At 36.2% G+C, this 16132-nt stretch overlaps 1 protein-coding gene across 5 annotated transcripts; it reads left to right on the forward strand.

Annotated features, from left to right (window-relative positions):
* The first annotated feature begins 870 nt into the window (after window positions 1-870).
* Window positions 871-14192, forward strand: LOC117779485 (clathrin heavy chain). 5 transcript variants are annotated; one of them, XM_034615708.1, is made up of 8 exons: window positions 871-955; window positions 2424-2862; window positions 7560-7767; window positions 7836-12137; window positions 12601-12767; window positions 13059-13145; window positions 13216-13790; window positions 14028-14192. In XM_034615708.1, exons 2-7 carry the CDS (start codon window positions 2821-2823, stop codon window positions 13456-13458), a joined length of 5049 nt encoding a protein of 1682 aa, XP_034471599.1. In that variant the 5' UTR covers window positions 871-955; window positions 2424-2820; the 3' UTR covers window positions 13459-13790; window positions 14028-14192. The 5 variants fall into 5 exon arrangements, with proteins under 5 accessions (XP_034471599.1, XP_034471593.1, XP_034471620.1 ...); XM_034615702.1 differs by having other exon boundaries at window positions 945-1078; XM_034615729.1 differs by lacking the exon at window positions 871-955 and adding an exon at window positions 1565-1626.
* The last annotated feature ends 1940 nt before the right edge of the window (window positions 14193-16132 follow it).

Genomic DNA, 16132 nt, shown 5'->3' on the forward strand with positions numbered 1-16132 from the left:
TTCCCTCCCCTTGGGCAGACGAGCTTTAAACCTTTTTCATTAATTTTATCTAATTTCGAATTTAATTTTAATCAAATTGTTAATTTATTGCACAGCTATTCCGTTTTGAAATGCACCTAACTATAATTTAAATTTATCAGTGTGGCCGCACACAGTTAGTATTATAGCTGCCAACTTTGCTGAGAAAAAAATAGCTTTTTCTGGCCGGAAAGCATAAATAGTAGCTGACATTTTTTTGAAAAGTTGTTAAAAAAAAAAAAATAGAACAGCAACATTTGAAGAGCGCGCCAAATGCAGATTTTGTTTTTTTTTTAAACGTTGGCAAACGCCAACCTTAAATCTCAGAAAAAAATTAGCGAGCTTATACCACTATGCAAAATTAAAGAATTGTTTAAAAAGTACATTTGTTATTTAAATTGTACGCCAAGACCATTTTTAGTTCCGAAAAGTCGACAGACTGCAGTCAGTTTCTTAAATGAGGAGCATTTCTGTTAACAAGATAACTTTTCTATTTCACCGATAAAGTTTATCCGGATAATAAGTATATAATATAATGGTAAGAAAGGAATAAATGCATGAAAGGGATATGAAATATAGTACTAATGTGTGACTAATTTGTTTAACAGCAATTTGATCATATTCTGTGGAGTCAGGCTATCGATAATTTTCTGTTAATACGAATGGAAATATTCGATAAGTACAACTCAAAATCTATATAGATTGTAATTTTAACTCGACATGATTCCAACAAAAGTTCTTTAAAAAATTTGAATATTTTAGCTTTAAAAAGACCCAAAAGATTTCATAATTTTCATGGATTAATTACGAATTCCAAGGTGTGGCAACGTTCAAAATACGGCAACTTTTTTTGCTGCCAGGTGGCAATGTCACACCAAACGATTTGATACAACTCTACAGTGGCCGACGTCTTCTCATTCATAATTTTTTTTTCGATGTAATTTTTGCTCTTTCGTGTACTTTTTTAACGAATAAGAATAATGTGTTAAGTGTTGAATGTGAATCGTATCCGTCGTGTGTTCGTGCAGACGTGCAATTGTTAAACTACAGCAATAAACTGGTACGCTTTCGCCTCCTCACACAAATACAACGACAATATAAAATTTTTGCCGTCGTTTTGGCGTTTTTTTTTGTTGAGCTCAAATAGAAAATTACACATAATTAACAATATGCGCATACACGATCATATTGTCAGCAGATCGAATGTTAAATAGCGGGCGGATAACAAAGAAAGAAAACAGAAAAAAAAACTGCAGTTTTTAAGCCTATTTCCTATGCCAGAGTTGAAATTGTTAGTGGGCGGTGTTTTTCATATTAACATTTTCTTTTTTGTTTATGTGGCATACGTGTTCGCAGCAATTGGGCTACTTTGTAGTCTTATGTGCGCGCATTATTCAGGCATTTCAGATTCGATTTTGCTAAATTTGACTCTCGGATTTTTGTGATTATTGCTGCGTGGCAAAAATCAATGCAAAAAGTGTTTTTTTTTTAAATAAGTACATCGCATAGCAATTTTTCACTGTTCACACGTACATACATATGTCAATGCAAGTGTGTGTCTATGTGTGTGAGTGTGTCGGAGCGCAACTCAACATGGCTGACAGTGTGGTGGGCTATGAGGAAGCGGCAGTGCTGCCTTATTTTAAAACAAATGAGGGGCATTAAAAACTCAAGAAATATAAGTAATTTTATGGAATTCCGTATTTAATTTCAATTATTTTGTATTTAAATCAGTAACTGTTTTCTTTCTTTTTATGTATGTGGTCACACTTGTACGGCGCGCATTTTGACATTTCAATATTTGACTTTGTCATGCACAAATACAAGCGCATACAGCGAGCTTACACCAATAGCAAGTAGCAGTAGCTGTGGTGTATTCAATCGAAACACACCATAGGGGCCGCCTCTGTCACTGACTCTCGTACTTGTTATTGTGTCTGTCAGTGTTGTCGCCCATGTCGATTCATTAATATACAATATAACATTTTTTTTTTATTACCTGCCGACAGTCGACAGTGCAATTATTATGTGAAAATTCAAGTGAATAATATTATAAGTTATATATAAGTTAGAGTTGAAATAAAATAACAGTTAAAAAGGAAGTTTTCTGATACATTTCGGTTGTGTATGTGTTCCTGTGTGTGTGCTTTTGAGGGGAAAAACGTTGGCCTTTTACTACTGCTGTTATTTAGTGCTCTTTTAGAGGCGGTGACGCTACCGCCGCTTACTTTCTAATAATAATAGCAATAAAAGCAACAATAGAAACAAGTACTTTGCAGCTTAATTACATGCACTCATACATACACATATTGCTTGTATTTGGGTTTTGTTTTTGTTATTAATAATACCGGAGTTAAACAAAAAAAAAAGTAAAAATTATTCGTTTTTTCACCTTCTTTATACAGTTTTTGGTGTATCTTCGCAAGCAAAGCGAAACGAAAATTGCTAAAAACCGAAACGATACCGAAGTAACAAAAGAAATATAACAAACAACAACAACGAACGACCAAAAAGAAAAATAACAGCAATAAAACAAAAACAAAAGTCAACGTCAACGTTGACGCAGACAACAGTATTCGTATTCTCTATCCCGCTCTAACTTACACTCGTTATCAACAATAATAAAAGTGCGTGTGTAATCTCTCCAAACCAAACAAGAAGAAGAAACATCTGAAACTAACTGACAGGAGCAGCAAATAACAACAACAACCAGAACATCTCTCAACTTCAGAAAGAGAGTGTGTGCGTGTGTGTGTGCCAAGCAAGAGAGAGAGAGAGAGCGCGCCACAATAGCCAGTCAAGATGACGCAACCGTTACCCATACGCTTTCAAGAGCATTTACAGGTGAGTAAAGTACTAAAGGGGAGTGTAAAAGGGTTGTGGGTTGAGGGGGGGAGGGACACTGATTTGTTCATTTAATTTGAGTGCCACAAAACAGATGCAGAGTCTCGAATGGCCAACCACTTGTTGTTGACCCAAACGAGATTCTGCTTCTTACCATATGGCCACCATAGTAATACTATATAACAATTGGAATGCAACAATTCTTATAAGAAAATGCATTGCACTGTGGTTAAAGGGTTTATGAATAACTTTTATTTGGTATATCACATTTACAGTACTTCAAAAAGTTATAACTTAATAAAAAAAAATAGAATTATAATATATATAATAGAATATATATATCAAAACAATTAATATATACCATTAAATATTTTATAAAAACAATTGTAAAACATTTAAAATTTTGTATTGTCATGTTGGTTAAATGATATTTGAACCACAGTAAGAAATGCGTAAATGACATTTCTTAGTAATTTAACAAACTAGTAAAAACGATTTACTTTTTCCGTTTCGATGATTATTCACGCTTTTACGAAAATGTCAAATGAGTCACAGTCAGTCGGAAGCAAGCAAGCCGGCAGACGCCTTCGTTATTGTTGTTGTTGTCAGCTTTTGCTGCTCACTCTCACACGCTCTTTCTCCACTGTGTTTATCGCTATGTGTGGATGTTTGTTGCTGGGTCTTGGATTTCGGCTTGGAAATTGTTCTTTTCTTTTTGTTCTTTTTTGCTGATAAACTAACTTGTCGAACAAAAACAGCAGCTGTGGCATCAGCAAGTTGCTCCAATTTGTCAGATAGTTGCTCTCTTTCTATCCCACTGGCTATCTATCTGTCTATCGCTGCATGCCAAAATGCAACTGTTATTAGTGAATATGCACACACACATGCTTAAATATGCATATGTGTGTGTGTCTCTTGGAAATCAAAGAGCATGCAAACGTTGCCGGTGACAAATGCCGGCTTGCATACCCATACAGTCAAACCAGTACATATACATGTACCACACACACACACACACACACACACACACACCTGCATGCCTTGAAGTTGGTGTTGCCAAACCGGTTTCACAATATAATGACGAAAGCTTTTGGGTTTTTTCCTTCTTTTTTTTATTTTCTTTTCTTTTATTTTCTGATTGCAAAAGGAAATGCAGCAAACGTTGATTTTAATGTTTCGTCTTTTTTTTTGTTTGTATTCAATGCAAATCGTTTGTGAGATGTGCATTTTGTGAGAGGCAGGTGGAAGTTCATTGGCTGACAGAGCAACATGTTACGTCTTTTTCCCCACTTCACTCCCACTCCTATAGGCGCTGTGGTGAAATACACACACGACCTGCACACATACACACATACATGAGCTAGCTAATGTACGTGTATTTTCATACAAGTGGCTCTATATTCACCACACTTTAGCATGTTGTAACTTAAGCTTAGCCGCTTGCTTGTTGTTGTCTCGTTTTGATTAAGTAAATCAAAGATTTTTTTTGTTATTGTATTTTAAACCGTTCTCGTTTTCTTGTCATTGGTGTACGCGATGCACGAGTATTTACAGTTACTATGTCGTGTACAATAGACATACACACATATTGTATGTACATACATATGTATGTACTTACAAATGAAGCTGCCCATTTTATTATCGTCATCGTTGTTGTTGTTGTAAATTTCACTTGTATCCATGTCAGAAAGTCAGTCGGCTGCAACGCGTTAGGGCGGTTCAGTTTTATGGGGCAACGCTTTATCTTATCTTTGGTCTCATTTCCACACTTGTTAAATTTGTTGGCCTCTAGGGAGATGTATGCTTTGCAAATCGATATACGATTTATCTATATGTATATCAAAAGAAATGGACACTGTTAATATTGTGCTGCACTTTATTTCAACAATCGATTACATGTCAATATGTTAATATTGTGAACCACCCTACTTTTCTATTTAAATTAGATATTACGAGTATATTATAACATTTGTATTTGCTTGTTACTACTTAAAATATAAAATAAAGCCGTCATATTGCTCGATGAATTTGTCTCAGCTATATTGTGTCAAAATTTCAGCCTCCTTGGTCCTACCGTTTGGGCTGCACAAATATCAGTCGGTCAGGACAAACCGTTTTATATATAGAGATAAGTCATCTTTTCGACTATAGATAACATATCAGCCTTAAGCTCATATTGGGACTCCCAATTTGGGAGACACCCTACTCTAAAATGTCAAGCGATTCGTATACACTAAATTTGATTATGGAACACGACAGTCGGCCGTCTTTTTTGTATGTCGTCGTCGTCGTCTCCGTCTCTCACTAAGTGCGAAATGACCACATATGTTAATTTGTAATTGACATAAATAAATTTGAAAACACGAGAGAGATAGAGAGAGAAAAAGCAAATAAAATAGAAAATCCTACCTTGGGATCACTTTATCTTAAGTTACCCCAGTTTTTTAAGCTTTCGTATTTCGTATTTGGTGGGAGGTCAAATTCAAATCAATAATCCTATAAAGCGTACACTATTTACCATTTATAACACGCCAAAAAGTAGACAACAAATCGATAAGCACAAATCTACAAACACACAAATGTAATGTTTCTTTTATATATATATATGTATATACATATATGTACAGTAAATATGTCTAATGAACGCCCCCTTAATGTTCCGCAAAAACGTTCTATAAACAATTGTTTGCTTTGTGTTTGCTTATTGGAATTTTAGCTAGAGTTACGTTTGAAATTGATAACTGGGCGTATCTCTGCTCTCTATCTGAATTATATAGAGTTGGAGATTATCATGTCAAATCAATGCACTTTGATAAATAGACGATATCTTTTATCTTATCTGACTAACATATGTATATAAAGCATAGTAAATTATTTACTATATTATAGATTATAGATCGATTGCTTGGATAATTTCGCTATTCCCTTTTTCTGATTTTCTGTATTAATCATTTATTCGCATTGTTGGAAATGTTTTGAGGGGTGAACCATACCGATTACTGCAAGAACAGGCATGTCCATTTAAGTAGTAACACTTTCACATATGCACATATAATTATTATGTACGCTTAAATGATAATAGAAAAGCTGATATTTATATATCATTTTTTTATGCTTGTTATTTATGTGATTCTTTCTTTTATCCGGTTTTTATGGGGTGTATGTGCCAGGCACAGCTTTAGCAAACAATACTGATAAGCATATTTCTTGCTCTTTTTTTGTTCTTATCAGCGACTTGTTTGACAGCTTTTCTAAAAGAACGTTTTCTTTATGAAATATGAAACATTGTAAAGAATTTGCAAAATTAAATAATGATGCGATGTTTAAATATTTAATGAATAGGTGAATAGGTGAAAGAAGAACTGTTGTTAATTTTTCTGTTGTGTAGTCTAAAAGTTAACTTGTCAATTTTCCAATTTGTTAAATTTTTAAATGCACAGGCAACGCCGGTTAACTGCCAGACAAGTGTATATCATATAATTATATTATATAAAATATACATACGTAAAACAAACCGAAAATAAGAAATTCTTCATTCATTTTTAGCTACTTGTTATCGTTATCGGTGTTGTGCTTTTGTTGTTATTAACTTTAGTACAGCCTAATAATGAAATTAAAATGGCAAATCGCCATTTTGGGCTGTTTTTTTGGGTGTTTTTTTTTTTTGTTATTTTTGTTATACTTTTTTCTCTTTGTTTTGTCTTTGTTCAAGTGCATTGCATTTAAAGAATTACAAACACTCGCACATATGTACATATATCATTTGTATAGCACAAGCCAAAGAGGAAATAAAATTTTGAGTGACATATAGAAGAGAGCAAGAGAGAATAAGAGAGAGAGAAAGCACGAGCGAGAGTGCTTAATCGATAGCAAAACCTTGAACTTTTCTCATTTGTTTACCAAAACGATCAGTCTATATATTTTTTTTTTTTGAATGTGTTGGTGGAATGGGGATGATAGGGGGCTATCAAGGGGGTTTGACAATTGCGTTTTATATTTGCTTGAATCGAGAGGAAAAGAATTGAAGAGAGAAAGAGGAAGAAAGTACGGGGGGAGGGGGTGTAGCTTTGATTTATTTAACTGATAAGCTGATCATGAAATTTTAAATCGAATCTGATTTGATTTGCTAAAAGCAGCTTTGAACACCGTCTAGACGTTAGACTAGACATGAAATCGATTTTATGTATTTAAAAACTTAGAATGCAATCATAGAACGTAATTAATATAAATCTTAACAATTTTTGTATATTATCATAAAATTCAAGGGAACTGTAACTAATTGTAATTGTTAAATATTAACTGTTAGAAAAAGCTATAGACGAGTGAACCTTACTCTGAGAGACCCTGTGTTGATGTGGTAAAAAAAAGCAATAATGTCAAAAATCAAAAAATGTTAATGACGAATTTCAAAAGTACTAAATACAAAATGTATCTTGAGTAATGTCCGAATTTATTATGCGATCATAATGAATTTTGTAGGTCACATCGACACTTTAATACTGTGACTGAACTCTAGCTCTTATATTAGCTTTTCTAAATTTGTAAAAGCTAATAATATAAAAATACAATCAGTTTTTTTATGTCGGTAATCCGGACAAACAGTTAATGACTTTAATATTACAATTATTATTGTTATCGTTATTATTGTTGCTAATTTTATTTATTATAACTAATGTATTTTATTGCTTCTATCGCAGCTCACAAATGTTGGCATCAATCCGACATCGTTCTCCTTCAGCACGCTCACAATGGAGTCGGACAAGTTCATTTGTGTGCGTGAGAAGAGCAATGATACCGCCCAAGTGGTTATCATTGATATGAACGATTCGTCGAATCCAACACGACGTCCTATATCGGCGGATTCGGCCATTATGAATCCGGCCAGCAAGGTGATTGCGCTCAAAGGTAAAACTCAATTGATAAATGTATTTAAGTGTATACTTAATAATGTATTTCTCAATTTATAATTGTAGCGCAAAAGACGCTGCAGATATTCAACATTGAGATGAAATCGAAAATGAAGGCGCACACGATGAACGAGGATGTGGTGTTCTGGAAATGGATATCGTTAAATACGCTCGCATTGGTCACCGAAACGAGCGTCTTTCATTGGTCCATGGAAGGGGACTCGATGCCACAGAAGATGTTTGATAGACATAGCTCCCTCAATGGATGTCAGATAATCAATTATCGTTGCAATGCCTCACAGCAATGGTTACTCCTTGTTGGCATCTCGGCATTGCCAAGTCGTGTCGCTGGCGCCATGCAATTGTATTCGGTGGAACGCAAAGTGTCTCAAGCAATTGAGGGACATGCTGCCAGTTTTGCCACCTTTAAAATTGAGGGCAACAAGGAGCCAACAACATTATTTTGCTTTGCCGTACGCACTGCAACCGGTGGCAAATTGCACATCATTGAGGTGGGCACACCACCAAATGGTAATCAACCGTTCCCAAAGAAGGCCGTCGATGTATTCTTTCCCCCAGAGGCACAAAATGATTTCCCAGTTGCGATGCAAGTTTCCGCCAAGTACGATACAATCTATTTGATAACCAAATATGGATATATCCATCTGTACGATATGGAGACGGCCACGTGCATCTACATGAATCGCATATCGGCCGATACGATTTTTGTGACAGCACCGCACGAGGCCAGCGGTGGCATCATTGGTGTCAATCGCAAGGGTCAAGTTTTGTCCGTAACTGTCGATGAGGAGCAGATAATACCCTACATTAATACCGTACTCCAGAATCCAGATCTAGCACTACGCATGGCAGTGCGTAATAATCTAGCTGGCGCTGAAGATCTATTTGTGCGTAAATTTAACAAACTCTTTACTGCCGGACAATATGCAGAGGCCGCCAAGGTCGCTGCTTTGGCGCCCAAGGCCATTTTACGTACACCGCAAACGATTCAACGTTTCCAGCAGGTTCAAACACCGGCGGGATCGACAACACCACCATTACTTCAATATTTTGGTATACTGCTCGATCAAGGGAAATTGAATAAATTCGAATCATTGGAACTATGTCGTCCCGTGCTCTTGCAGGGCAAGAAGCAATTGTGTGAAAAGTGGCTCAAGGAGGAGAAGCTGGAGTGTAGCGAAGAGTTGGGTGATCTGGTCAAGACATCTGATTTAACGCTCGCCTTATCCATCTATTTGCGTGCCAATGTGCCGAATAAGGTGATTCAATGCTTTGCCGAAACGGGTCAATTCCAAAAGATTGTATTGTATGCGAAAAAGGTCAACTATACACCCGATTATATCTTCCTGTTGCGTTCGGTGATGCGCAGCAATCCGGAACAAGGTGCTGGATTTGCCTCAATGCTGGTCGCTGAGGAGGAACCACTGGCCGATATCAATCAAATTGTTGACATCTTTATGGAACATTCAATGGTGCAACAATGCACAGCCTTTCTACTCGATGCCCTCAAGCATAATCGTCCAGCGGAGGGTGCTCTCCAAACCCGACTACTTGAAATGAACTTAATGTCGGCACCTCAAGTGGCGGATGCCATTTTGGGCAATGCCATGTTCACCCATTACGATCGGGCGCACATTGCCCAGCTGTGCGAGAAGGCGGGATTATTGCAGCGTGCATTGGAGCATTATACAGATCTATATGATATTAAGCGTGCTGTTGTCCACACCCATATGCTCAATGCCGAATGGTTGGTCAGTTTCTTTGGCACATTGTCGGTGGAGGATTCATTGGAGTGCTTGAAGGCCATGCTAACCGCAAATCTTCGACAGAATTTACAAATATGTGTGCAAATTGCCACCAAATATCATGAACAATTGACAACAAAGGCATTGATTGATCTCTTTGAGAGTTTCAAGAGCTACGATGGTCTGTTTTATTTCTTGAGCAGCATTGTCAATTTCTCGCAAGATCCCGAGGTGCATTTCAAATATATTCAGGCCGCCTGTAAAACCAATCAGATTAAGGAAGTTGAACGCATTTGTCGCGAATCCAATTGCTATAATCCGGAGCGTGTCAAGAACTTCCTCAAGGAGGCCAAATTGACAGATCAATTGCCTTTGATCATTGTCTGCGATCGTTTCGATTTTGTGCACGATCTCGTCCTGTATTTGTATCGTAACAATTTGCAGAAATATATTGAGATCTATGTGCAGAAAGTGAATCCATCACGTTTGCCCGTTGTCGTTGGCGGTTTGCTCGATGTTGATTGTAGTGAGGATATTATCAAGAACCTTATTCTTGTGGTCAAGGGACAATTCTCAACGGATGAGCTGGTTGAGGAGGTGGAGAAACGTAATCGCTTGAAATTGCTATTGCCGTGGCTGGAATCCCGTGTCCATGAAGGTTGCGTTGAGCCGGCCACACATAATGCACTGGCCAAGATCTATATTGATTCCAACAATAATCCGGAACGTTTCCTCAAGGAGAATCAATACTATGATAGTCGCGTTGTTGGTCGCTATTGTGAGAAGCGTGATCCACATCTTGCCTGCGTTGCCTATGAGCGTGGACAATGTGATCGTGAATTGATTGCCGTTTGCAATGAGAATTCTCTATTCAAGAGCGAGGCACGTTATCTTGTTGGACGTCGCGATGCTGAACTCTGGGCTGAAGTGCTTTCCGAGGCCAATCCCTACAAGCGTCAACTGATTGATCAAGTTGTTCAAACCGCACTATCGGAGACCCAGGATCCCGATGATATATCGGTGACTGTCAAGGCTTTCATGACTGCCGATTTGCCCAATGAACTGATTGAATTGTTAGAGAAAATCATTTTGGATTCATCCGTATTCAGTGATCATCGTAATCTACAGAATTTGCTTATATTGACGGCCATTAAAGCGGATCGCACACGTGTTATGGACTATATCAATCGGTTGGACAACTATGATGCACCGGATATTGCCAATATTGCAATTAGCAATCAATTGTATGAGGAGGCATTTGCCATCTTTAAGAAATTCGATGTGAATACCTCGGCTATTCAGGTGCTCATCGATCAGGTGAATAATTTGGAGCGTGCCAATGAATTTGCCGAGCGTTGCAATGAGCCCGCCGTTTGGTCACAGTTGGCCAAGGCACAACTGCAACAGGGTTTGGTCAAGGAAGCAATTGATTCGTATATTAAAGCGGATGATCCCAGCGCCTACATGGATGTAGTGGATGTGGCCAGTAAAGTGGAATCATGGGATGATCTTGTACGTTATCTGCAAATGGCACGCAAGAAGGCACGTGAATCGTATATTGAAAGTGAATTGATCTATGCCTATGCCCGGACTGGACGTCTCGCTGATCTTGAGGAATTCATTTCGGGACCGAATCATGCCGATATCCAAAAGATTGGTGATCGTTGCTTCAGCGATGGCATGTACGATGCCGCCAAATTGTTGTACAACAATGTCAGCAACTTTGCCCGCTTGGCCATCACATTGGTCTATCTCAAGGAGTTCCAGGGAGCCGTTGATTCTGCACGTAAAGCCAACTCGACACGCACCTGGAAGGAGGTATGTTTTGCCTGTGTCGATGCCGAGGAATTCCGTTTGGCCCAAATGTGTGGACTGCATATTGTTGTGCATGCCGATGAGCTTGAGGATTTAATTAATTATTATCAGAATCGTGGATATTTTGAGGAATTGATTGCATTGCTCGAATCGGCATTGGGATTGGAGCGCGCCCACATGGGCATGTTCAGTGAGCTGGCTATACTCTATTCCAAATTTAAGCCATCCAAGATGCGTGAACATTTGGAATTGTTTTGGTCTCGTGTCAATATACCGAAAGTGTTGCGTGCCGCCGAATCGGCGCATCTTTGGTCCGAGCTTGTCTTTCTCTATGATAAATATGAGGAATATGATAACGCTGTGCTGGCTATGATGGCCCATCCCACAGAGGCGTGGCGTGAGGGTCATTTTAAGGACATTATCACAAAGGTGGCCAACATTGAGTTGTACTACAAGGCAATTGAATTCTATTTGGACTTCAAGCCATTGCTACTCAACGATATGCTGCTGGTGTTGGCACCACGCATGGATCATACACGTGCCGTCAGCTATTTCTCCAAGACGGGCTATCTGCCGTTGGTTAAACCATATCTGCGCTCCGTACAATCCTTGAACAACAAGGCCATCAATGAGGCATTGAATGGTCTGCTCATCGATGAGGAGGACTACCAGGGATTGCGCAATTCCATCGATGGTTTCGATAACTTTGATACCATTGCGTTGGCCCAGAAGCTCGAGAAGCACGAATTAACCGAATTCCGTCGCATTGCGGCCTATCTCTACAAGGGTGAGTACCATCTGAATTTGCAAGAACTGCTAACTCAGTACTCAAAGTGGCAAACAGGCTTATGGGTTTGTGACAAAGTCTGTCTGACCGTATAGGAACATAGATTTCAGAGAATGGGAAAAAAAATCATATTATTTTGTACATTAGTTATTTTTTTCATTCATTTCTATTTAATTTTTAATGATTTTGGTCAGGATGTAGAGTAAGAATTAGCTGCAACAACAACCAAGTTTTCCATACTAAGCAGTTCCCTTGTAATTCGAACTTTGACCCCCAAATTTGACCATCTTGAATAACGTAAAACGCCTTTTACGAAGAATTTGTCGCGGCTATGTTGCGTTAAAATTTAAGCCTCCATTTTACTCCACAATGATCAGAAACGGGTATCTTATAGACGGAAAACTCGACTATAGTGTTTTAAGTTGCTATAATCACATCTTACTTATCTGGTTTCCTTATTCAGGCAACAATCGCTGGAAACAGAGTGTCGAGCTGTGCAAAAAGGATAAACTGTACAAGGATGCTATGGAATATGCTGCCGAATCCGGCAAACAGGAGATTGCTGAAGAGCTCTTGGGCTGGTTCCTGGAACGCAACGCGCACGATTGCTTTGCGGCATGTCTATATCAGGTGAGAATATTACCTTTTTTTTTAAGTAATAAAGAAGATGACTAAGGGTACTAATTGAGGCAAAGATTCAGAAAAATTTATAAGAGCAAAGATTTTTGTCTATATCCTCTTGAGATCAAGTTGAACTATTGTTTATTCCCAAAAAAAAAATCTATATTTCCAAAAAGAGACAACAATTCAACTCTTTTCTGGAAATTCGCTTTTTATGTTCTCATTGTATAGCAATAACTTTTGATGAAAGTTTAAAGTCAATTGACTATAATATTAATATTTTATTATATTGCTCTTTAGTGCTACGATTTGCTGCGTCCCGATGTAATCCTGGAACTGGCATGGAAACACAAAATCATGGACTTTGCTATGCCCTACTTGATCCAGGTAACAACAAATTTCAAATAACAAATAGATTGGTATTTAAATATGGTTTATGGTTTAAATGTAATTACAGGTGCTGCGAGAGTATACCACAAAGGTGGATAAACTGGAGTTGAATGAGGCGCAGCGGGAGAAGGAGGATGATACAACGGAGCATAAAAACATAATACAAATGGAGCCGCAGCTGATGATAACAGCTGGTCCAGCAATGGGAATACCACCACAATATGCAACAAATTATCCACCTGGCGCTGCGGCAGCGGCAGCAGCGGCTGCGGCAGCGGCAGGACGCAACATGGGATATCCCTATATGTAGGCAAAAATAAGAACAATCAACATCAACAACACAATTGTAGCTGTAACAACAACATCAACAACAACAGTAGTCAACATCAACAACAACAGCAGCAAACACTACAAACAACAACAAATACAACAATTGAATGCCCACAAAACTCACAAACAATTTGCATGAGAATGAATTCAAAAAAATCAACGACCAATACAACAACAACAACTATAACAAGAACAAACAACACAACAACAACAACAAGAGCACGCGTAGAGAATATATACACTAATGTTATATATTTATATTAGTTCATATAATGTTGAGATACACATAAAATTTAATAACAATTCAAATCGGTTAGTTGCTTGTTTTCAACAACTTTTGATTTTTTCGTTCATTTTTGATTTATGTTTCAACTTTTGAAAATCTGGTAAAATTTGTAAAATTCATGTATGCTAATGCTTGTAATTAACTATTTAGTTGTAAAACTTTTCAAAAGTTGAATTATTAAACAATATAAACTAAAAGTATGCCAGCTCTTTCTAATACATGCTCACTCCCGCTTTTTCCTTCTCTTTCTAATCCAACAACAGCTACAAAAGCAACTAAGCGAATGCATGAGCTGCTACAACAACAACAGCGCAAACTCAACAGCAACAACAACAACATGATGAAAAGCTAAAGATAAAATATATATATAAATAAAAATAATAACAAAATTAAAAAGCGACAACAAAAACTAGTGTTCAGCAGAAGTTTAAAACAAAAAACAAAACAATGAATGGTCGTAGTTTATTATTATTATTAATATTATTACATTTTAAGCATAAAACACAAACAACAAACACCCACACACCACATACACACACAAACATAAATACATATATATATATAAATACAAATTAAATAAATAAAATTTATTAATTAATAAAATAAAACATAAAAAGCAAAGGACGATGAACGGCAAATAATAAAAATGTGTTTATGTTTAAGGCGTAACAACAACAAACACCTTATAAACATTAAAAGAACAACCAACATTTTTTGAAATTAGCAAAGAAATAAAATTAAAAAAAAACAAATAAATCAAAAGCAGGCACAGTTAATGTTTAAAATGTATTAAATATTTCAATTGTGCAAATTGTGAATCATTGCTTTTGTTGTCAAGCACACACACACACACACACCATCCATCCACACACACACACATACACTTATTATTACTGCTGAAAAAAGTTTATCTAACGAAATTGTAATTGTTTGTATAAAAAAAAACGAAACACAAACTCACGAAACATTCTACAACTTAAAGTAAAGATTTTAACTTAAAGCAAATTATAAAAAAAAAATCGAAAATAAAAAAGATAATAAGCGAAAAATGATAACAAATTTAAAAGAAAAACCACAAAAAGAAATCCATTAACGTAGCACGTTAAAAAGTAATTAAAAATATATATAAAATATAAATGCAACGTTAATTCATAATAATTTTAAATTTAGAAATTTTTTGCGTTCCACAAAACACGATCCACGATCCACACAAAACACTAACTAGTAAACTTTCCAATTCGCATAACGAATCAACCAGACGATGATGAAATCAATTGAAGCAAAATTCAATTCCAACTATAATTATATGCAACATATATAGAAAATAAAAAAAAAAAAAAAAAAAACATGCCACTGCAAGCATATAATCTATTATTATTGTTTTCATTTTGTTTAAATTACATATTATTACTCCTTGTCTCAATACGTAAAATCTTTACTTTATAAATTTCCTCGATTATTTTCCCTCAATTTTTTTTTGTTTTTTTTTTGTTTAATACTTTTTTATATTGTATGTTTGCATGTTGAATGTATGATTTAGTTTTGCTATCGTTCAGGAGCGATGAAATAATGATTATATTAAAGAATAAATATATATACTGATCATTATTGTACTATTATGATTATTATTATTATATTATTATTGTCTATTAATATTATTTTGTGTAATTGCTATTATTATATACATATTGAAAATATACAAAATATAAATTACATTTAAAACGTTATCTTTTTACTGTTTGAACGTTGGGTGTATATTTGAGGCGGTGTGGCAGCTTTTGTTCCCAGGAAACGGTGTGGCAGCCTTGGCTTACGGAAAAAGCTCCGTAGCCATATTCAGATCAAATTGCAAAATGGAATATTTTTATTTCGTCGTCTTTGTTAGAATTCGTATTTTTGGTTTAGATTTAAATTATACAACTTTCTTAACATTCATAAAAATTAACACCTGTATTTTATCTCATTTCGAATTAAAATTGGTTCCAAAAAAGTTACATTTCAGGAAAGCTATTAATTCATGAAAATTTCTCAAAATTTGAAGCTAAAGACTTGAAATGTGGCATGAATTTTTCTTAGAATCTTGTCGAGCTTCGAAGTTTTTTTTTAACGTTTTTTTAGAAGTGCAAATGAACAAACTCGTTGAATAGCTGGCGCCATCTAACGGAAACTAATATTCCTGGAAGAGATGATTGCATTATGCATATATAACCGAATCTTTATCAGTTGCAGGAACGAGCCATTTTGAACACTGATTAGATTGGAAAATTCAATACTTTTCAATCACTGTCCTTTTTTTATTTACTTTAAACTTTTATTTGTAGTCAACTCGGCAGCATCCTCCTAAAGAATTTGAACAATATATTTGTTT

Source organism: Drosophila innubila, chromosome X, assembly GCF_004354385.1.
Source record: "Drosophila innubila isolate TH190305 chromosome X, UK_Dinn_1.0, whole genome shotgun sequence".
NCBI classification, from domain to species: Eukaryota; Metazoa; Arthropoda; class Insecta; order Diptera; family Drosophilidae; genus Drosophila; species Drosophila innubila.